The sequence below is a fragment of the Chionomys nivalis genome, chromosome 16, assembly GCF_950005125.1.
Source record: "Chionomys nivalis chromosome 16, mChiNiv1.1, whole genome shotgun sequence".
Lineage (NCBI taxonomy): Eukaryota > Metazoa > Chordata > Mammalia > Rodentia > Cricetidae > Chionomys > Chionomys nivalis.
In genome coordinates, this window is record NC_080101.1 from 6049973 (window position 1) to 6074222 (window position 24250).

At 43.9% G+C, this 24250-nt stretch overlaps 1 protein-coding gene across 2 annotated transcripts in view; it reads left to right on the forward strand.

Annotated features, from left to right (window-relative positions):
* The first annotated feature begins 1092 nt into the window (after positions 1-1092).
* Positions 1093-24250, forward strand: part of Dpy19l4 (dpy-19 like 4) — a 54083-nt gene continuing 30925 nt past the window's right edge. For both annotated transcript variants that reach the window (XM_057790519.1, XM_057790520.1), the window contains exons 1-6: positions 1093-1222; positions 6149-6256; positions 12431-12555; positions 19793-19883; positions 20127-20248; positions 20767-20912. In XM_057790519.1, coding sequence (XP_057646502.1) covers positions 1207-1222; positions 6149-6256; positions 12431-12555; positions 19793-19883; positions 20127-20248; positions 20767-20912 — 608 coding nt within the window. In that variant the 5' untranslated portion in view covers positions 1093-1206. The remainder of the gene's footprint in view (positions 1223-6148; positions 6257-12430; positions 12556-19792; positions 19884-20126; positions 20249-20766; positions 20913-24250) is intronic.

Here is a 24250-nt window from a genome sequence, read left to right on the forward strand (position 1 = left end):
TTAATCCCAGTACTCGGAAGGCAGATCTTTGTGAATTTGAGGCCAACCTTGTCTACAGTGCAATTTCCAGAACAGTCAGGGCCACACAGAGAAACCCAGTCTTGAAATAAATAAATAAATAAATAAATAAATAAATAAAGAGAAAATAAAAAAAGAGGAAAAAAAGAAAGAAAAGTAAACTACAGAAAGCTGGGTATAATGTTGCATGGTTCTATTCTCAGCACTTGGCACCTGGAGTCAAGAGCATTGCCATGAGTTCAAGGCCAGTCTAGGGCACATGAGACTCTGTCTCAAAAATAAAGAAAAATACTGAGAACTAACAAGTGGAGACAAAAGAGCAACATGATTAGCTCAAGATAGCCGTCTCAGAAATCTTCAGTTATCATATCAAAAGAAAAGCAGTTCCTCTTCTATCTCTCTCTCTCCCTCCCTCCCTCCCTCCCAAATTCTGGGGTTACGATAGGGAATAACCTAGTACAAGCTTCTTTTTTGTAGCAGTCATGTGTGTTCGAAACCAAACGGGATCATTCTTGCCATCTTTGTGGCTGGGAACCCGAGGCAAGAGGTCTACAAACTGAGTCCATCTTGGGCCATATATAGTGAGCTCCAGTCTCAACAACAAACAAACACTGTCCTCCCAGTCCACAGACCCCCGTCTAGAATGTTTTGCCTGGCTTTGAAACCATCGTGAGAACATGCAGGCACTGACAGAGGATCAGGTCCAGGGTTCCCGCTCTAGTGACTTGCTCTGCGCCTGGACCTCAATTTTCTCTGTGTAAAATGGGACGGACATGGGAACTAGTTCTGGACAACAGTCTGTGACTTCCTGAGTCCAATCCCAACGTCACGAGACGCTCGCTCTGGCTCCTGCTTTGCGGTGCGTGTGGGTCACGGCGAAGGGGGGAGAGGGCGGCCGCGGGCTCACAAGCCCCGCTCCTCCCTGGAGCGCAGCCAGCACTGCGCCGTCATGGGCTCGCGCCGGGCGCGCCGGCGAAACGCTCCGGCCGGCCTCCGTTCCCCGCACTCTGGTTCCTGGAGCGCCTGGGGGGACACAGTTGGCGGCGACACCCGAGGGGGGCGGGTCAGGAAGTGGGGGCGCGGCGGCCGGGAGCGGGCCGCGGCGGCCGCGGGTTGGCAGAAGGCGGAGGTTTGGGATACTCCGGTCCGCTTGGCTGCCGGCGGGCCACCCAGGCCTCCGCGGAGACGATGGCGAAGGAAGAAGGTGACGGCCGCGCCGTGCAGCGCGCCAACCGCCGCGGCGGGCTCGGGAGAGGGGTTGGGGCCTGGCTGCGGCCCGCGGGGAGCGGGGCGGCCGGGGGCTCGCGCCCCTGAGTTTGCGGAGGACCCGGGCGCGCGGAGAGAATGGCCCGAAGTTTTGTCTCCCGGAGTGGGACGCTGAGGTGGAGCTCAGAGTTGGGAGTCTCGGAGAGGGAGCTGGTGGGGAGTGGCGGAGCCGTGGGTCCAGAACTGCTCGGCGCTGGAAAGCGGGACGAGGTTGGGTGGGCTCGGGTGCGCGCCGGGAGCTTGGGATCGCACCCTGCTGGAGGAACGGAGGCGGGGAGCCTGGATGAATGCGCAGAACCTGACGGTGCTCACTTGTGCTGTGAGGGATAACGAACCACAAAGGGCAGGGGCTTGCAAGTGGTTTTGAGGGAACGAGGAGTTCAAAGGACCTCTTGGGTTAAAACTGATGGACTGGAGAGATCTCTGCACGCCCCTCAGGGTCAATGCCAAGAAACGGATTTTTTTTTTTTTTTTTTTTTTTTTTTTAAAGCCAGCAGTATTTATCCAGAGTGGATGCCCACAGTTAGAGGAAAAGTAGGAAGCGGTAAGAAACTAAGTTGGCAGTGATAAATGTATTTGTAAATACTTTTTTATACAGTAAAAAAGTATTTGTGGTACAGTAACTGCATGGTACGGGTATGCACGACTGTGCTCTTATTAGACTTTCCTCGCTTGGCTGAGCAGTTAGATGCTGCATTCTGCTGAAAAATAGTTTATCTTACAGAGTGGAGTTGGGAATGGGCTCGTTAGTTCCTCGGATTTAGATTTAAACCCTTGAGCCGAGGGTACAAGAGGGGAGTTTGCAAAATTCAATGCAAAGCTATTCTTGAGAAGGTTATCAGAGCTGTAGTGCTGACTGGGACTGTCCCTGAAGTCAGGATTTAATCACTCCTCTTTCTGCAGTTCCCCGCATTAGGATTCACCCACGTTTAAGATACTGCCTAAAAAACAGCCTCAGAAACAGGTAGTTTGTAAGGACGACCGTAATTCCTCTTGTTTCCTTAGTTTTACTTGTTGCAATGTGTTATCATTTGTTAAAAAAAAAGTTTTTGTAAGTTTTATTTTTGTGGTTAGCTCCAAGTCTGTGATCCAGGAACGTTGACAAACCAGTTTGTGTGCCCTTGTGAGCACATTAAAAAAAAAAATGCACTACTAAACTTGATATTGTAAATATGCAAAAATGTCATTTATGATGTAGTCATGCTTAATAGCTACGATGCTGAACTTGTTAAAAGACTTATAATTTTGTAAAAGTATTTGACTATAAACTAATAAATGATTTTTTGGTTGTAGAATTATAGGTAATCTAAAAACCAATGTGTTATATTTCGGACAATTAGTGACTGGCAGTTTATTGAAATATGTTGTTTACTTCAACAAATGTTTAATTTCATGGCTAGGCCTCTACTTTTTTAGGCGCAGAGAATGAATAAATGTTCATCATAATGATGTTGTTGATGGTAGGATTTATAGCAAACATGCAGGTGTTCCCCTGGCTACTTTCTGTTTACATATTTTGCATTTGTTATGATAAAATTAGGCCAATCTGTATATTTTTATTTGAATCCGGGTACCGTTTCTAGCTTTTGGCTTATTCACAGGCACTTGGAACCTCGTTGTTTTCCAACTGTCTCTCACAGTTAATTCTTCCAAACATCTTTCTTGATGCAGTAGAAGTTTATTGGTGCTTACATTTATACCCCCTGAAACAAACGTAAGTCAAAGGAACAGCAAGCTTTTCTCCTGGGCCCTCCCTGTCTCTTCTACACACTTTGATAGAACAGTGTCAGCCTTTCTCCTGGGCCCTGCCTGTCTCTTCTACACGCTTTGATAGAACAGTGTTACCCTTTCTACTGGGCCCTGCCTGTCTCTTCTACACGCTTTGATAGAACAGTGTTACCCTTTCTCCTGGGCCCTCCCTGTCTCTTCTCCATGCTTTGATAGAACAGTGTTACCCTTTCTCCTGGGCCCTGCCTGTCTCTTCTACACACTTTGATAGAACAGTGTTAGCCTTTCTCCTGGGTCCTGCCTGTCTCTTCTAGATGGACACCTAGAAACCTATTTGTAGCCGTTAGCTCATGTGATGATGATGGGACTAGAGATTGAAGTAGCAGATTTTCCTGTGGATATGTAATCATCATTTGGTTTGGCTTTTTCTTTATAATATAAAAATGTAACCTTTTGAAGGGGACTCGAATTCATCCCAGAGACTGCTTTCAGCTTTGCTATTCTCCACGCCATCCTTTGGTTAGTGTTAGCTCCGACCCGGGTCTAGACTTTGCTGCCTGGCTTCGTCATCCCCATGGCATAAATTTTGTCTTTCTATTGTTCATTTACCTGGATAATACAAAGGAAGTGAGAATTTGCATTTATTTAGCTTTTTAGCACCATGCAAAAACTTGGTTTTATTGACAGAATTTATAAAATAATTAAAATACATGTTTTCTTTGCCAGGTTGTGCTTTTCTCCCTCCTTTGGAAACAGTGTCTTACTCTAACGCTGGCTAGCCTGGAACTGGCGTTGTTGGCCTTCATCACTTAGAGATCTGCCTGCCTCTGGCTTCTGGGGTTCTGGTAGTGAGTCACCTCACCCAGCTCAGGTTTTTTTGCTGCAGTTTTTTGTTGTTTGTTTGTTTTTTGAGATAAGGTTTCTTTGTGAGCTGTGGTTGACCTGGAACTCAGAGCCACTTGCCTCTGCCTCCTGACTGCTGGGATTAAAGGCGTGCGGCACCGCCACCAGGCTTTGCTGCAGAAATTTAATGTAACTAAACAACATTAAAACTCATTTTTTTTGTTTTTATTTATTTTAAAAATATTTTTATATTTTTGAAATTGTAATATAATTACTTCTTCATCCTCCTTTTTCTTCTAAACCCTCCCATATACCCATTCTTGGTCTCTTTCAAATTTATGGCCTCCTCTAATTGTTACATACATGCAATATATATTTCTAAATATAACCTACTCAGTGTGTATGTTACTTGTGTGTGTGTTTTTACGACTGAACATTTGCTATTGAATAACTAATCGGTTGTCTTCCCTGGGGTAGTCTGTCTCCCTATCAGCATTCCTTAGTTGCCTTTTGTATAGGGTTGAGGCCTGGTGGTCCTTCCCTCTCCTGTGGCATGTCCATTATTGCTCTTGCTCTGGCAGCCGTGCTGGGGAGACTTTGTGGTCTCAGCAAAATCCTTCATCCTCTGGCTCTTTCTGTCTTTCCACCCCCTCTTCCACAGTGTTCCCTCAGCCTTAGGTATGCGGGTTCTGGAGATGTGTCCATTGGGCCTGGCTCCCGTCTTAGCATTTTGCTTGGTTGTGGATTTCTTTAATGTGCACAGAGGCGTTTCATTGATGGGGAATGAGAACACCGTGGGAGTTTAGAGTGCGGTTAGAGATCATGGCACCATGAAAGCAGGTGAGAGTTGGACTGTGAGACCAAACCTCCAGGCACAGCTCACCTTTTATTGCTGCACTGTGATCTAGAGACATTTTAGGAAGCGCGAGTTTGCTTGGAAACAGTCTCTGAATCTGTTTTACACCGTTTCACAGTAAAGCTAAGGAGTTGTCTGTTTGATCCGCGCGGCCCATTCTCATTGCTACTGATTCCATCCTTTGGTCCACATTTTATAGCTGAGTGACTTAACTAAGAGGAAGGAAGAGAGATAAAAACCTGGGCCACATTATGAACTTGACAGGGGCCTCTAGCCTATCACAGTAGTTTCTATTCTGCGCGATAATTTTAGGAAAGGAAAAACTTATCTGTGCCAAATTCCTGTTCAATGTGTATTCTTTTGTTCTTTAATTTGGAATTTAACTTACTGGTTTACTAACTTCTGCATTACATTTTAAAACATTAGAGATAGAAAAGGTGAGCATTTTGGTATTAGGGCACTTTTTTCAAGCTCTTCCCCATGTGTGATAGGACCTACCTTTGTGAGCTCTGTGAGATCCTTCTATGGAGAAGGCCTGGCTAGGCAGTAGTTCAGCAGTACAGTATTTGCCTAGTGTGCTCAGGACCCTTTGTTCAGTCCCAAATCCTGGGAAGAAAAATGGTGGTGCATGCCTGTAATTCCAGCATTTGGAAGACTGAGGTGGGAGAGTCAGGAGCTTGAGGCTACTCAAGAGCTTGCCTTTAAAAAGAAGGGGGAACAGGAAAAAGCATAATTTTATAAACGATGGATTTGTTAATCTCGGGTAGCTAACATAGTAAGATTAAAAATATTCCTCAGAATTTTGGGGAAAAAATTAACTTTTTTTGGAATATTTTTTAATTATTTATTTGTTTTGCCCACATGTGTATCTGTGTGAAGATGTCAGATCTTGGAGTTACAAATAGTTGTAAGCTGCCATGTGGGTACTGGGAATCGAACCTGGGTCCTCTGGTTGAGCAGCCAGTGCCCTTAACCACTGATCCATCTCTCCAGCCTCCTTTTTTTGGAACATTTTAAAAGAGCATCATTTCAGGATAAGAATTCGTAAGCTTCTTTACCAGTTAGTCTCCTAAAATGTGAGTGGTGGTGGTGGTGGTAGGAAATGTATGTTTGTTGTTGTTTCCGTTCCTGTACACTAAAGACTGTTTGAGGAAGAGTTCCAGATACGAAAAGTTACTTCCAGCACTATTGGATCTCACAGGACCTGTTTTAGTCACATGATGCCAACATTTTCTCTTTATAGAGTCACAGATGATATACTTGATTCCCTCCGTATCAGAGTTGTGCCATTTGTGCCAATTTATCAACCAGGGAAGCTCATTAGAGATAGGGCCTGGGGGTGTGTACTGGGATCTGGCCATGTAGGTAGCAGAGTTGATGCACTCGAGGTACCAAAGATGGATGCATGCATTGCAATAATGTTTTAAATGTCTTAAGGGTCATCTGTAGAAGTCCGCCAAAGGAAAAAGCACAAGGCTTCAGGAAACCAGGAAGCCAGAGCACAGAAGACCAGAAGCCCCGCAGTTTCTGAAAGACTTTCAAAATGTAAGTCACGTAGGTCTGTGTGGATGCTTGTGTGGTACACCAGCTGGAAAAATATGTTTTTGTCATGTCAGTGGGTGAACTTCAAAATTATTTCTTGCTTTTTGTGTTTTGAGGTGTTGGTAACTAAGCCTGAGCTTGTGTACCAGCCAGACAAGCACTTTCCACTGAGCATGCCCCCATCTTATAGAAAGATATTTTGAGATTAACCTCATCATTAAAACAATTGATTTTTGCTATAAAATAACCCCTAAACTGTATCACCTTACAATATACACTTATATCTTGTTTATGGTTTGTGGCCATGGTATGACATGACGTGATATGAAAAACATTGATTTCTGAGTTATGTTACATGTTTGGTCACAGGTTGGCTGGTTGGGCTTCATGTCCCAGGAAAGAATAGCCACTCTCTGGCACATTTTTTTTCTGGGATGCAGGAGAAGAGCCGGAGAGTATGTAGAATCATACGTGCCCCTTGGAGCTTCTGCTAGACTGGCCCACTGTCACTTGTACTTCTGTTTGTGGTCCAAGCAAGTTCTAGTGAATCCAGATAATGGATTTAAGGAAGCACACCGTGACTACAGGAAACAGAAGGCGCATGGTCATGGGTAGAAATACATCATTTTCTGTCTCCATTCATTTATTTTATCACATTGCAGATCAAGCCCAAGGCTTTGAACATGTGGCTCACGCTGTCTGTGAGCTATATCACCCTATAATCTTTCCGTAAGGAAGGAGAAAATGGTTGGTAATATTAACACCATCTTACTACACTTTATCCCTTTCCTTATAAATATTTGGCCTTCTCTGTAGTAAGAGAGGCCGCTTGTTTGTTCCCGGCTGCTGAACCCTAAAATAACCACACAGAAACTGTATTAATTAAATCACTGCTTGGCTTATTAGCTCTAGCTTGTTACTGGATAACTCTTACATCTTAATTTAACTCATTTCTATTATTCTATATTTTATCACGAGACTCGTGGCCTACTGGCAAGATTCTGGCTGTCGACTTGTGTGTTTCTCCTCTGGCAGCTCCATGGTGTCTCACTGACTCTGCCACTTTTCTCCCAGCATTCAATTTAGTTTTCCCCGCCTACCTCTATTCTGCCCCACTAGACCCAAGACAAATTCTTTATTCATTAAGCAATAAAAGCAACCCATATACAGAAGGACCTCCCACACCCTCTGTCAGACAGAGCACACCCTCCCTGCACTAAGGAAGATGTCCAGTTTTATTTTGTCATAACATCAGTTTTAAAACTCTTATTGTCGGCCGGGCGGTGGTGGTGCACGCCTTTAATCCCAGCACTCGGGAGGCAGAGACAGGCGGATCTCTGTGAGTTCGAGACCAGCCTGGTCTACAAGAGCTAGTTCCAGGACAGGCTCCAAAACCACAGAGAAACCCTGTCTCAAAAAAACAAAAAAAAAACAAAAAAAAAAAAACAAAAAAAAAACTCTTACTGTCCTTAAACTATGATTCACTATAGTGAATAACATAAAGTCAGCATAGGGAAAGGCCTTTTGGGTAAAGTGTAAGTTATTGGACATACACTTCCGAAATTCCTCTCCCAGTGGACCTATAGGACCCCTTTATCTCTTTGTCCTCACATTGTGGCACCTACAGCTTTGCCAGCAAGGGAAGCGCATTAGAGCCAGCCCTTGGTTTTCAGAGTTGGCCATGTAGGTATTGTAGGTATCCTTTGCCTATCAGCTGACTAAATTTTAAACTCTGGAGGAAAGTATAAACAACATTGTACAAATAAGGTAGGCGCAGTAAGCCCACACTTATCACAGAATGGTAGGAGCTCTTGAAATCCAAGTTCCCGGATGCCTAGGAGCCTGGGCTGTAAGCAGTCGTGTCTTATGGCGCTGGCTCAGGCCTGCCCTGCTAATTCTTTCCTGTATGTGTGTGCCCTTCCCTACATACACTGTTGGTATGATGCTGTAAACGAGTCTCCCAGGCTTCATCACACTTTCCATAGCAATCCAGAAATCCTGCTAAGTGCAAGATCTCCTTACCCTGGGCTGGGAAATCTTCTCTGCGTCCTGTAGTGTGTTTTGGGAGTTTCTTGAAGTTCATTTTTCCTTGTGGCCCTTCACTTGTCTCCCAGAGGCTCTCCCTTCCCTATTATCTTCCTGGCCTGAAGAGGGCATTAGAACTATGTCACATATAGGGGCCAAACAGCTTTCTTAGATTGCTTCCTGCCTGTAGAAAGTTAAAGGCCTGTATGTATTTGCTCAATGCTGGCATGGTGGATGCTCGCCTGTAATTCCAGAACTCAGGAGGCCACAGGAAGGAGGAGTGAGAGCCAAGGCTGACAAACAATACAGAGTGTAACCTTATCGTAAACACACAATCATACTATACAGTGGCAAACCCTTGGTAATGCTGTTGCTGTGACTGCTTGCAGTTATTATTTAAATTTACATATATATGTGTATGAGTGTTTTGTCTGCATGTACGGATGTTAACCTCTTCACACCCTGTGACTGCTGAGGCTGAAAATCTGATCTGAGAATGGTGAGCTGAGGGTGTCAGATTCCCTGGGAATGGCAGTTGTCAGCTGCCATTTGGGTGCTACGAATTGAACCCTGGTCCCCTGGAAGAGCAGCCAGTGCTCTTAACCACTGAGCCATCTCTACAGCCCCCCCCCTTTTATTATTAGCGATGTAAAGGTGTGTATGTCAGTGTGTAGGTGTGTGCATATGAGTGTAGCTGTCTAGAGAGGGCAGAGGTGTCGAATCCCCCAAAACCTAAGTTACAGATAGTGTAAGCCACCAGAAGTGGGTGCTGGGGATGAGCTGGTCTTCTGGGAAAGCAGCAAATCCTCTTAGCCACTGAACCTTCTTTCAAGACCCCTGCTTAGCAGTATTTCATGAACTTTGTGTTTGTGGATGTATATTTTTATTTCTCATAGGCAAACCTTTTTATTAAGGTTTTTCTCCTTCCTTCCTTCCTTCCTTCCTTCCTTCCTTCCTTCCTTCCTTCCTTCCTTCCTTCCTTTTTTCCTTCCATCCATCTCTCTCCTTCCTTTGATTGCTTCCTTCTAGACAGGCTTTCTCTGTGTAACCCTTAATGTCTTGAAGCTCACTGTGTAGACCAGGCTGGCCTTGAACTCAGACATTGCCTGCCTCTGCCTCTTGTGTGTTGAGATTAAAGGTATGTATTATCATTCCCAGCCTTTTGTTTTAGAGTCAGGTCCTCACTAAGTTGTTCTGGCTGGCCGCACACTCTTGAGCTCTTGCTTTACCTCAACCTCCCAAGTAACTGGATTTGAGGTTTGTAACTTTACCTCTACCTAATTAAACCTTTGCGAGTGCCTGTCAAAATTAAGAAGGCCTGAAACTTTCCAACTCTCTGGGCCTTAATTGACTTTGAGCCTGTCTGCAGGTAGGAAGCCGTCTGAGAAAGCTGTTGAGTGTGTTGTGCTTTCAGGAAGGAAATAAATATTTGTGGCTGTGGAGACAGATAGTCAGTTACTATTTTTTTTTTTTTTAAGGAGCACTAGTTACAGCAGTGTAGATCTGCTCCTTATTATTCTTTATTCTTTTAAGATTTATTTATTTACTAAGCATACAATTGCTGGCAAGGAAGGCACCAGGTCTCATTACAGATGGTTGTGAGCCACCATGTGGTTGCTGGGTATTGAACTCAGGACCTCTGGAAGAGCCAGTGCTCTCCCCCCCGCCCCCCGAGCCATCTCTCCAGCCCCCGTCAGTTACTATTTTTTATTCATTCCGAAACATATGCTGTCTTTACATCCACTATTGCATGTCCCTTCAGCTGCCCTCTGAGCAGGGCAGGCAGGCCTGCGACTGGTTTGAGCCTGTGGAGTAAGTGGAGGGAGGAGCCGTGCACTAGTTCTGAACACAAACTGCCTTTTTGCCCTGCTCCGCTGTCATAGGCATAAGCATGGCAAACACAGGCAGGAGCCTGGCAAATATGGCACTGGCAGGTTTTGCCTTTTTCCCTTCTCCTCCTTGCTAAAAACGTTAGATTACATTCCTAGAGATGCCCGCCAAGGTCCATTCCCTTATTTGGCCACTGACTTGTTCCTGAGACAAAACACCAAGGTCCAGCAATCAAAATTCATTATTTGGCTAATATGCCCAATCAGGATTTAGCAGCTCACCCTAGCACAGACTCCTCCTTTTTCTCCTTAAAATCCTACTCAAGCACAACACTCCTTCACAACACTCCTTCACAACACTCCTTCACAACACTCCTGCACAACACTCCTGCACAACACTCCTTCACAACACTCCTTCACAACACTCCTGCACAACACTCCTTCACAACACTCCTTCACAACACTCCTGCACAACACTCCTTCACAACACTCCTTCACAACACTCCTGCACAACACTCCTGCACAACACTCCTTCACAACACTCCTGCACAACACTCCTGCACAACACTCCTGCACAACACTCCTTCACAACATCCCTGCACAACACTCCTTCACAACACTCCTGCACAACACTCCTGCACAACACTCCTTCACAACACTCCTTCACAACACTCCTGCACAACACTCCTTCACAACACTCCTTCACAACATCCCTGCACAACACTCCTTCACAACACTCCTTCACAACACCCCTTCACAACACCCCTGCACAACACTCCTTCACAACGCTCCTGCACAACGCTCCTGCACAACACTCCTGCACAACACTCCTGCACAACACTCCTGCACAACATCCCTGCACAACACTCCTGCACAACACTCCTGCACAACACTCCTGCACAACATCCCTGCACAACACTCCTGCACAACACCCCTTCACAACATCCCTGCACAACACTCCTGCACAACACCCCTGCACAACACTCCCCTGCACAACACTCCTTCACAACATCCCTGCACAACACTCCCCTGCACAACACTCCTTCACAACACTCCTTCACAACACTCCTTCACAACACTCCCCTGCACAACACTCCTTCACAACACTCCCCTGCACAACATCCCTGCACAACACTCCTGCACAACACTCCTTCACAACTCCCCTGTACAATGCTCCTGCACAACACCCCTGCACAACACCCCTGCACAACATCCCTGCACAACGCCCCTGCACAACACCCCTGCACAACACTCCCCTGCACAACACTCCTTCACAACACTCCCCTGCACAACGCCCCTGCAGAACACTCCTGCATAACACTCATGCTTGTAAGATAACTGTGTGCACTCTTTTTCAGTACTTTTGAATCAATGGACATTTTTCTCATGTTTTTTGTTTGTTTGCTTGTTTGCCCTTTTAAAACAGGATTTCTTTCTGTAGTTCTGGAACTCACTATGTAGACCAGGCTGGCCTCAAACTGCCTTCTTTGGCCTTCTAAGGGCTAGGATTAAAGTCGTGCACCACCACCACCTGACTTTTTTTCATGACTTAACCAATTTTCAGTGTATTGTTCTTTAATTTTAAGCATATTTACCTTGTTGTGAACCAAATCTCTGTAGTGTGTTCATCATGTGAAATAGACCTTAATTAAAATAATTTTTCTTGTTGGGCGGTGGTGGTACGCACCTTTAATCCCAGCACTCAGAAGGCAGAGGCTGCCAGATTTCTGTGAATTCGAGGTCATCCTGGTCTACAGAGCAAGTTCCAGGACAAGCTCCAAAGCTACACAGAGAAGTCCTAGCTTGAAAACCACCCCCCAAAAAATTAGTAAATAAAAAATTACTTTTTTTCTGTGTGTGTGTGTTTTGACATATGAGCACACATGGAGATCAGAGGACAGCTTTAGGGAATTAGTTCTTTCCTTTCACCATGTTGGTACCAACGATTGAACTCAGGTCATGGTGATTGGTGGCTGGTACATTTCCCCACTGACCCTTCCTGCTGGCCCCAGCCTCTGGTACCTCTTTCCTCGTTAGCATTTTAATTAGTGTGGTACGTTTGTTATAGGGAATAAATACTGAGGTGTTACCCTTAAGTAAAGCCTGTACTTTATTCAGATGTTCTGACTCTTTGTCTTATGTGACTGAACTCTCAGTTGGAGGAATCCCAGTCAGGTGGCCTATAGGATGGACCTCTATTGAGTTTAATGTTTTCTCATGCTTAGACTGGGGTTATGTGTTTTGGGGAGAAACCGTTGAGTTAGGATGCCATTTTAATCACTCTGCCTCCAGACCACGAGTCACTCCGGCTCCTCTTCCTCAGATTTGTCGTTTCAGCGCTTTGCCAAGGTGCTTATTGGCTGTATCGCGGCCGTCGTCAGTGGCGTGATGCATGTTTTCTACTTATCAGCGTACCACGAGCGGAAATTCTGGTTTTCCAACAGGCAGGTAAGAATTTTGAGCATATGAAAAGTATTTTCATACTTATTATTATGAATGATGTGTTTCAGCCGGGCGGTGGTGGCGCACACCTTTAATCCCAGCACTCGGGAGGCAGAGACAGGCGGATCTTTGTAAGTTTGAGGCCAGCCTGGTCTACAAGAGCTAGTTCCAGGACAGGAACCAAAAGCTACGGAGAAACCCTCTCTCGAAAAATAAAAAAAAAAAAAGAGCTAGTTCCAGGACAGGCTCCTGTCTCGAAAAACCAAAAAAATGAATGATGTGTTTCTCAGGTTATACATATCATATATACATATGAAAAACATTTTCATACTTATTATTTTGAATAATGTGTTTCTCAGGTTATATATATCATTTGGTAGGTATGGCAGATACCATCTTATTTATAGGTACTAGCAAAATGTTATAAAAGCTCTTTTGAGACACAGTTATAGTATCAGTCTTAAAATATATAGTAAGCTGGGCATGTTGGTTAATGTCATTAATCCTAGCACTGGGGAGACAGAGGTAGGCAGATTGCTTGAGTTCTAGGCTAACTTGGTTTACATAGCTAGTTCCAGGCCGACCAGGCTTTCATAGAAAGACCCTGTCTCAAATAAAATCTAATAAGGTAATTCATAAAGTAGAAATTATTAGGGTGCTCTCCTTGTACAGTTAATTTATCTGGGGCTGTTAGGAGAATCTGGTTCAAGTGTATGAGAACTGGCTGCAGGAGTCAGCATACCGAAGACAGACAGGTGGATCCAATTGCAGGGCAGTTGGGGCTTGTGTGGATGTAGGTTGTGGGCAGTAGCCAACAAGGGAGGCCTTGAGATTGGAATCCAAGAGAAGTGGTGACAGAATGGTCAGCGCAATGCTGACTTCTTTTTGATGGAAGAGCTGGTACCAAGGACATCAGGCACATTCGTGGTGCTGATGTAGGTAGGATGTAAGGCTAAGATTCCAGGTGCCCACTCTGGTAGTTGTGTTCATTTGTAGTAGCTAAGAGACCGGGAACAGATCAGAGCTGCTCTGGAGAGCCATGGTCAGACCAAGCTGAATCTCTCTGAGGACTTGCAGTAAAGTCTGGTGGTATTGGTCAGCCTCTAAGGAGTTTAGCTCATATTTCAGAAATGTGAATTTCAGCATTAAAATACTTTAATGTTTAGATTATGTAGTTACACATGTTTAATTTTGGGATTATATAATTGCAGTTTCGGGGAAGGTTGAAGATGATTATCAGGTACAACAGAATTTACATTTTAAAATGTTATTTTTAAATTTTAAATTGCATTTATTGATTTATTGTGTATATGTGTGCAGTATGACAGGTGCCTTGATCCACTGCATCATCTAAGTGACCCCACTAACAGTGTTAAGATGTTGTTGCCTCGTGGTTAATGTTTGGGGTTTTAAATTACGTGTATTTCACAGAATCCTCAGTCTCTGTAGTTATATTTGAAATTTCACCGTTGGGCCTTTGAATAAAGCTGCTCTCAGAGCTCACCTGACTGTGGGCTTCTCAGAGTTCTGCACTCGCGGTGCTGCTCTTCCTCATTGATTCTGAGCAGGCAGTCACACTGACCCTGCTTTGTGTAGAGAATGGATATGAGTAGTTACTCCTCACATCTGTGTGTTGGTCATGTTAGCACAACAGCCTGTACTTTTTCCTTCAACGTCTGGATCAAAGCAGGCCATTTCAAGGGAAGCCAAATATGCACATTAAGTTCCAGAACAGCAAGACCTTGTTTCCAAAAAGAAAGAAAGAAAAGAAAAGAATCTCTATCATTCTAGTTCTCCATGCCAAGTATAGGGAAGTCGCCCAGGAACCATCAGAAGGTGGCCTTCCTCTCAGTTCTTCATGCTGGACGTCTGCAGTGTGTAGGACCTGGTCACTGTTGTAGGCAGGACTGAGGACACTGGAGTGAAGATGCAGCCGTGTTCTGAAGAACATGGAATCATGTAGTGCATACAGATAGGGACGGTGACATTGAGAGCTTCTGCACTTGTGAAACCCACTTTAGGATCAGTCTACATTTAGTAAACTTTTTTATTATTTATTTATTTCAAGACAGAATTTCTCTGTGTAGCCCTTGCTGTCCTAGAGCCATCTCTGTAGACCAGGTTGGCTTCAAACTGAGAGATATCTGCCTCTGCCTTCTGAGTGCTGGGGTTAAGGAGTGTGCCACCACACCCAGATAGTTAATAAGGCCTTTCTGTGTTTCATATGCAGAGTTAATTTAAAATATGATGGTTAGAATTTCACCTTAGAAATCTTGGAAGGAAACAAATGTGGTTCTGTCGTTCCTTTGTTGTTGAGACAAAGTCTTGCTCTCACTCTGTTGATTAGTCCGGGAGACTCACTGCGGATAAATTAGTCTGTTGATTAGGCTAGTCTGGGAGACTCACTGCGGATAAATTAGTCTGTCCTCACACTTACAGTGGCCGGAGTTAGAAACGTGAGCTTCCACACCCAGCTGCAAACAAATTTTCCATCCCCCAAAAGAATTTTTTTGTTTTTGTCTTTTTTGAGACGGGGTTTCTTTGTGTAGTCCTGGCTCTACTGGAACTTGCTTTGTAGACCAGACTGGCCTCCAGAACTCACAGAGATCCAGTTGCCTCTGCCTCCTGAGTGCTGGGGTTAAAGGTGTGCACCACCACCATCTGGCCTCAAAAATAATTGTAAGAGAAATTCATTTAGGTGTGTCAGTATATTTGGGCTGTGAAAACAAAATATACAAATTGGGTTTGAAAGCCAACATAAGTCACAAGCAGATGCTCTTTGTCGGGATGTCTGTCTGTCTATCTATCTATCTATCTATCTATCTATCTATCTATCTATCTATCTATCTATCTATCTATCTGCCCACCCCTCCTCTCTTACTTTCTAAGACAGAGTTTCATTATGTAACACTGGCTGGCCAGGACATCACAGTTTGACCGGCTTCTGCCTCCATAGTGCTGGGTTAGAGGTGTGTGCCACCAGGCACAGCTCAGACATGCTTCTTGATCCTGTGGCAGAGGGATGAGGGAACTCTGGGCCTCTTTCATAAGGGCACTAACCCTGCTCATGAAAGCTGTGTCCTCATGACATACCCACCTTCCAAATACCCTCTTTCAAATACTACCTAATACTGGGGATTACATTTCAACATACAAATTTGAGCCCTGTCAGGGGACGCTAACATCCAGACCCCAGCAGTTTCTAAATGGGAGAGAGGTTAATTGACCTGGGAAACATTTTCTCTTGGAGATTCACAGTAGAAAGCAGATGTGGAAGTGGAAAAATTTTACAAGAAAGAAACTCACGAGACCATTTAATCAAGTTCTTTTTTAAAAAAATATTTATTTTATTTATTTATTATGTATACAATATTCTGTCTGTGTGTATGCCTGCAGGCCAGAAGAGGGCACCAGACCTCATTACAGATGGTTGTGAGCCACCATGTGGTTGCTGGGAATTGAACTCAGGACCTTTGGAAGAGCAGGCAATGCTCTTAACCTCTGAGCCATCTCTCTAGCCCCTCAAGTTCTTTTCCAAACATAACTGCACACTATTTACTATTTGTATTTTTACATTTATTTAAAGGCAGTCTTGTTGTGTAGCCCAAGTGACCTTGAACTCTCAATCTTCCTGTTTGACCCTTTAAGTGCTAGGATTACAGACTTGAGCTCCAAACACTTAAATGTTTTATTTGTTTATCTTATAATCTTACATGTGTTTGTTCAGGGCAATTAGAGGACAACTTTCTCCTTCCAACATGGGTCTTCTGAGAATCAAACTCAGGTTATCAGGTTTGGTAGCAAGCGATCTTACCCATTGAGCCATCTTGCTGATCCCAGGACTGTTTAAGTAACACTCAGTGAAACTGTAAGAAGTTAGAACTTTGGAAAACTGCTCATAGGGGCTTGGGTGTTAACAGAGTCTGCTAGTTCATTTTCCAACTGCCCTGACTCAAAATAATCACACAGACACTCTATTATTTAAATCACTGCTTGGCCAATCACTTAAGCATATTGCCAACTAGCTCTTATATCTTAAATTAACCCATTTTTATTATTTTATATTTTACCATGAGGCTTGTGGCTCCAGTGGCAAGGTTCCGGCTGGCAGCTCATGTCTTTCTCCTCTGGTTTCTCCCTGACTCTGCCTACTCTCTATATATCTTTTTCAGCCTGGCTGTATTCTGTTAAGCCATTGGCTGAAAGCAGCTTCTTTATTCATTAACCATTAAAAGCAACACATATACAAAAGGACTTCCCACACCATTTCCCCTTTTCTGTTCAAATTAAAAGAAGGTTTGAACTTTAACATAGCAAAATTACATAATACAAAACAGCTTTCAAGTAAGAATTACAGTTACAATGTTTATATCTACTTTATCTTTTCTCATAACTAAGGAAAATTATAACTATTCTTCAACACCAGAAGGAAATAATATTACCTAAGTTAACAGGAAGTCCATTGTAAACAACTTCCAAAAACTCAAAAATTGACGGAGATGTCTTACTATCTAGATAGTCGCCCAAAATTCTTCTGTAACATTGAGGCATCCATCTTCAACCTACAGGCCTCATAGTATCTGGCAGACTTTTCCATAAAGCAGGAAATTTGAAAGACCTATATTGGCAGTTTGTCAGTTACTTTCTTCCGTTTCCTGCAGAATGTCTGTCAGACTCTTTCATGAAACAGGAACCCTGAAGGACTGTCTCACCTTCTTTAGGCAACTTTACATTTTCTCTGGGTTCTGCATGTCCAGTTTATACAACATACCATCAAGCAGTCCAGGCAAGAGCAGTTTCTTGCCCAAATAGCTAACAAACTCTATAAGGAGCCTCTTTCATGCCCATCTTCCTCTTGAAGTAGATTGGTGCTGCCAGGAGCAAATGAATCTCATTGTCATGATAAGTTCTAAGTTCTTAAAACATTTTAAATGCCATATTCTATTAGTCTTTGAAAGGTTTGAAGAATAGTTATCCATCTGAAATATATCTCTGTACATATAGAAAATCTAACAAGACTACAAGCTTGACTGTTACATATAGGTATTTTTTTATTTCAATTTTTTAAAATTTTGCAGTATTTATATATGTATAATCTGATGTCTTGGGGAGGGGGTTCCAAGCCTAAACACAACATTCATGTATCATACAGTTTTATACATGTAGTCTAGGGTATTTTTACATTTCTGTGTGCTAGCTAGCCTTTTTACTGTTCTTCCACAGAGTCAGGGTACAGCATTTTCCACTTGCACCAGCATGTCCACACATACAAGTTTTAGCCTTTGGAACAATTGAAATGCAGATTTTGGAGCTGAGTGTGGTGGCACACGCCTTTAACCCCAGCACTCCCAGCAGAGGAAGGTAGAGCTCTGTGATTTTGAGGCCAAAATGGTCTCCAGAGTGAGTTCCAGGACATCCAGGGCTACACAGAGAAACCCTATCTTGAAAAAAATAATTCAGAGTTTGAAGTATCCCTACTTAACTGTGTTATGTGTGAACACAGCTCAATGTTAAGAGGTGATTTGATCAGGCCTGCGATTGTAGTGCAGGATTTAGAGCTCTTGACTAGCTAATGCCAGGCCTAGGGTTTGGCCCCAGTACAGGAGGAAATAAGGTTATGGCAGAGCAAAAGCTGACTTAGCGTTGAAGAATATAAAGCATTCTGATGGTGCTTGTTTGTTTGAGATTGGGTCTCACTGTGTATTTTCTGGTTAGCCTGGAACTTGCTAACAGAGCAAGCTCGCCTCAGCAGAGATCCGCCTGCCTCAGCTTCAAGAGCCCTGGAGCTAAAGGGGTGGCAACCACACCTGGCCTTTACCCTTGTGGTTTGGTGTGTCTTTTTGTGAGTGCTCTGTCTGCATGTCTGCCTGCTTGCCAGAAGAGGGCATCAGATCCCAGTACAGATGGCTGTGAGCCACCATTTGGGTGCTGGGAATCCAACCTGGGTCCTCTTAACTGCTGAGTCATCTCTCAAGCCCCTACTATTACATTTTTTTTTCTTTTCCATTTTTTCCAAATATCACACACCATGTAGATGCACGTGTGTGTCTGTGGAGGAACCTTCATCTGCCTTCCACGATGTCCTTTGAGGCAGGGTCTCTGAAACCCAAAGCTAGCCAATATGGCTGGCTAAGCTTGCTCCAAAGGTCCCATCTCTGCCTTCTGTGGCTGAACATCCAAGGTGGGCCCACTTCACAGTTACATGGGTTTGGGGATCTGAACTCTGGTCCTCTTGCTTGAGCAGCAAGCGCTTTAATAGCCAAGCCATCTCCCCAACCCTGTTATATTAATTGCTACTTTTTTTGGTTCTTTATAGTTAAACCTTAGGCTTCTTTTCTTTCTGATGTGAAGATTGAACCAGGACCTGCAAGCCCTCTACATGGAGCTGCATGTCCAGCCTCTTAGAGTTGGGAATTTCGCTTATTTACAGAAAACACTGATTGAGAATCTGTGGTTCTTCAAATGTACCTGTTAAGGCCTCACTCTTATCAGTACTTAAGGTTATATATAGTCACAGAAAACACTGCTTTCTGCATTAATTTATTTTCTTATTTTGGGCTTTTTGTTTTTAAAGTCATTTAATACTTTTTTTTTTTCTTTTTTTTTTTTTGGTTTTTCGAGACAGGGTTTCTCTGTGGTTTTGGAGCCTGTCCTGGAACTAGCTCTTGTAGACCAGGCTGGTCTCGAACTCACAGAGATCCGCCTGCCTCTGCCTCCCGAGTGCTGGGATTAAAGGCGTGCGCCACCACCGCCCGGCCATTTAATACTTTTTATACAGTGTCACACCAAGTAGCTCAGGCTGGCCAGGAATTCACTATGTAGCTCAAGCTAGTCTCAAACTTGATCCTCCTGCCTCATCTTCCTGAGTGCTAGGACTGTGCCTGGCTTTATTTTAAATCCTGACAAGAGTTTATTGTTATTACCTTTTACTACTATTGCTGTTTTAAGGATATTCTTTGGGTTTTCCTTCTAGAATTTCCTTATATATAAAACATAATGGACCAGTTGTAATTCATTTGAAACCATGTTTTCACTAAAATGATTGCCAGACTGTTGAGATATTTAATCTTAGTAATATGGTAATTAAGGAAAATTCAAATATCTCCTGGAATAAAATGGTAAATCTTTGTTATGTCAATTTAAAATATGAAGGAGACAAACAACCAAACACAAGAAGATGAGGGGAAATAAAAGAGTACAGCTGACATTTAACACTGACATCTCAATCCTTGTTTCATTATAGGAACTTGAACGAGAAATCACATTTCAGGGTGACAGTGCTATTTATTACTCCTATTACAAAGACATGTTAAAGGCGCCATCGTTTGAAAGAGGTATGGACACCTACACTTAAAATTGTAGTAACATTGTTCTAAAATAAGTAACTATTCCTAGAGAATAAGAGCTTTAGGAAGGGAATTTGTCTTAGAATGTAGGCTATGTTTTTATGTACATGATAAGAGTGTTGGGGAAATGAGGCACCCATGTTGCACTTGAGTGTCTTTCTTTCCGTGTTAATCGTGGTGACTGATGAATGCTGTGATGAGCCGTGGTCAGAGAGAACTCTGTGTGTTTAGGTGTTTACGAGCTGACGCACAACAACAAGACCGTCTCCCTGAGGACTATCAACGCGGTGCAGCAGCTGTCTCTGTACCCGGAGCTCATTGCCAGTGTTCTCTACCGAGCAACGGGGAGCCATGTAGGTAGTGCCCTCTACTCTAGATGTAGTTCATGTTTGAGAGTGTTGTGCTTGCACACCTGTATGTGCAGCACATGCGTGCCTGCCTGGTGTCTTCAGAGTTCAGAGGGCATCAGCAGATCACAGCGGTGTTCAGCCGTGGACCTCCACCCCTTTGGAGGTTGCATATCAGATACTTACATTATAATTCGTAACAATAGCAAAATTACAGCTATGAAGCAGCAGCAAATTTATTTTCTGGTTGGGGGTCACCACAGCACGAGGAACTGTGTTAAGGATTTCATTCAGCATTAGTAAGGCTGAGAACCACTGCTCTAGAAGGCACAGGTGGTTGTGAGTCACGTTGTGGACTCTGAAATGGAACTGAGGTCCTCTGCAAGAAGAAAAACCCTCTTAACCACTGGGCTATCTTTCCAGCCCCCCTCTTTTTCACTTTATTGCCATTTTCTCACACAGTTGTGTATCCTTGGGTTGTTTAACGTCATCCTCTGTCTCATCCCCTCTCTCTTTGCCTTTAGGAGATGATTGAACCAGTATATTTCTACATTGGCATTGTCTTTGGATTACAAGGAATATATGTGACAGCTTTATTTGTCACAAGTTGGCTTATGAGTGGCACATGGCTCGCAGGGATGCTTACTGTTGCGTGGTTCCTAATTAATAGGTATGAAAGGCTTTCTTATTGATATTACAAAATTTTGTTCCAGAAATATTCCCATCCTTACAATTCACAGCTATGATCTGCAAAGTCTATTGATTGTTATGCCATACGGTGGAGTTTAGGTAGATTCCCCTCAGGGCCTAATCTAGATATGATCACTGATAAAGCAGGTCTGGGAGCCTGGCAGTGGTGGCACACACCTTTAATCCCAGCACTTGGAAGCACAGTAAGACAGCCAGGACTGTTTCACAGAGAAACCGTGTCTCAAAAAAAAAAAAATAAAACAAAATAAAAAAAGAGAAAAAAACAGGTCTGGGAAGCTGGTTCAGTGGTTAAAGCAGTTGCTGTACAAGCGTGGGAACTAGAGTTTGTGTTCCCAGAGCCTGTTAGATGCTGAGTGGACGTGGGCCTGCCTGTGATTCCAGCTCTCAGAAGTCTCCCTCGAGCCAGTTGGTTAGCCAGTCTTGTCATGTTGGCAAGCTCTCTGGTGATCAGCGAGTTAGATGGAGCACAATCGCGGACGGGTACTGAGTCAACATCAGGACTCTTTATACGTGGTTACACATGTGCTCCCGTACACGTGACAACACACACAGGTATATGCACACCCATATACACATGAGGGTAAAACAAAGCAGAAAGGGTTCTCTAGCGACAGAGTGGTGACATTAAAGAGACTCAAAGTTGGGTAGGATTCACTGGGCCACAGCTGACTGGAAGCAAAAAGAAGGTAAATTCTGTGAGCACTCAGTGAGTGTGTGCTCAGCCTGATGACCGAGTTTGATCCCGGGGACCATATGGTGGTCCATCCAAGAGAACAGATTCCTGCAGATTGTCCTGTAACCCCAACGTGTACACTGGGGCGTGTACCTAACTGAGTTTTAGGTCCTCCTTGTCTGACTCAAAAAAACTTTTTTCTTTTCTTTTTTTTTTATTATTTATTTATTTATTTATTATGTATGCAATATTCTGTCTGTGTGTATGTCTGCAGGCCAGAAGAGGGCACCAGACTTCATTACAGATGGTTGTGAGCCACCATGTGGTTGCCGGGAATTGAACTCATGACCTTTGGAAGAGCAGGCAATGCTCTTAACCACTGAGCCATCTCTCCAGCCCTGACTCAAAAAAACTTAATCCTAGCCTGGTGTAATGGTGCACAGCTTTAATCCCAGGACTGGGGAGGCAGAGGCAGGCGGATCTCTGTGAGCTGGAGGCCAGAGTTCCAGGACAGCCAGAGCTGCTACACAGAGAGACCCTGTCTCAAAAAAAAAGAAAATGCTGTTTACAGTAAAATAATCCCAGAGACTGAAAGAATGTCATTGGTAGATGTCTTTTTGTTGTTGTTGTTGTTGTTGTTAGTTTTTTTGTTTGTTTGGTTGGTTTTTTGAGACACAGTTTCTCCAAAGCCCTTAGCTGTCTTGAAACTAGCTTTGTAGACCAAGCTGGCCATGAACTCCCAGAGATCTGCCTGCCTCTGCCTCCTGAGTGCTGGGATTAAAGGGGTGCGGCACCCCCCCACACCAGGCTAATAGATGTCTTTTTATAACCGAACCTTGGAGACAGAATAGCATCACTGATACATGTACTGTGGAAGATGACAACATTAACGCCAGAAGGCAGGCACCATTAATACCAGTATAGAGGCTGCAACGTTTGATAAAATTAATACTCTTTTCATTTGATCATTAACTATGTATCATGGCATTTTGGTAAGAAGCCTGAAAAACCTTTTAATCTTTTTGTTGTTGAGGAACAGCATATAGCTTTTTACATGCTAGGTAGGGATTCTCCCACTGAGCCAGTTTCCTGGTAGTTTTTGTTTTTGAGACAGAATCTTGCTGTGTTGGCCAGGCTGGTCTCAGCTTGCTTTGGTGTGGTATCAGATGCACGATCTTCTCCAGTACTGGAAAGGCAGATGTGTCCCATGTGAGACTGGAGAGTGAACCCAGGTTCCGGGGCATGCTAGGTAAGCATTCATAGTAGTTGGGGGTGGGTGGGCATCTTACTGATGAGGTTTTTTTTAGAAATATTTATTTTTACGTATATGGGTTTTGCCTGTGTGTATGCCTGTGCATCATATATGTATTCCTGGTACTCACAGGGACCAGAAGAAGGCGTTGGATGCCCTGGACTGTAGTTACAGACCACCACAAGTCTGCTCTGTGCGTTTTGAGAATTGAACCTGGGTCCTCTGCAAGAGTAACCTTTCCCCAGCCCCCTGATGAGCTTATTCTTAAAGGATCAATCCTCAATACCACACTCTGCAAGGAAAAAACAAACTGCTTCTGAAAGCAGCTGCTGGCTCTTCTCTCACGGGAGCTGCACAGCTAAAGCTGTGTTCAGTTTATTTTTTGTTCCTGCCTTTTTCTTTGCTCCCTTCAGGTATCCTCTGCTTCCTTTGTAGATTTTTCTGGCTTTCTCTTTCACGAGCTCATACTTGGTGCGCCAGCTTCCCATCTCATCTGGAAGTCACAGCATAAGCTATTTTAAGCAAAGGAGCTTTCCCTAGCTTTGTTTCCCTTTAGCTTTTGTTTGGGTAAAGCTGGATATTGAGCCCTGGGCCTTGTGCCTGCTAGGAAGTGCTCTGCACAGAGCCCTGTAGTTGGCCCTAATATAAGCCACTGCATGTGCACGAGGGTGTGCAGTGCTGAGAGCTTGTGGCATCGCAGGTCCTATAGCTACAGTAATATCTCATGGTAGCTTATTATTCCTATGTTTTTCATGAGCGGGAAGAAGGGAATTTAGTTTTCAGCATGGTTGTACTAGAAAGACTAGAGACCAAGCCCTAGGTACACCACCCAGCATCCCAGGAATTGACCTGAGCTGTCAGTGTAGGTGAGGAAAGGGGACAGGTACTCACAATTAAGCAGGCTTGTTTTCTCACTGTCTTCAGTTTTGGTTCTGGGAAGTTGCTCCCTTAAGGAGAAGTCTTCGTTGACATTTTGCTTGAGGGAACCACTTGGTTCCCATTGTAAGATGTTCCCTTCTGCTGGGGGAGTTTGGGGAGTGGTGTAGTTCCCTTGAGGGAGCAATGAGTTCTGCTTCTAGGGGCTGTCTCCTCAGAGTTTCTCTATCTGTAGGGCTCCAGTGCCTTTGAGGATGCCTGGAGACTTGAGGCACTATTATGATAGTAAGAGCCCAGAGTCTGCAGGATCCTCGGAAAGGCCCTTAGCCTGACTTCTCAGAAGGCTGCTTTTGCTGACCTGTGAACTGCTGCATTTTCCTTGTAGACCTTACTTGAGCATGGTTTTGGAGATTTGGGGCCAAGATTTGCTGGATCTGTTGCCTTGGGTGTGTGCGTCTCAATCATGGCCAGGAAGCAGAGTGTAGTTTTAATTTTC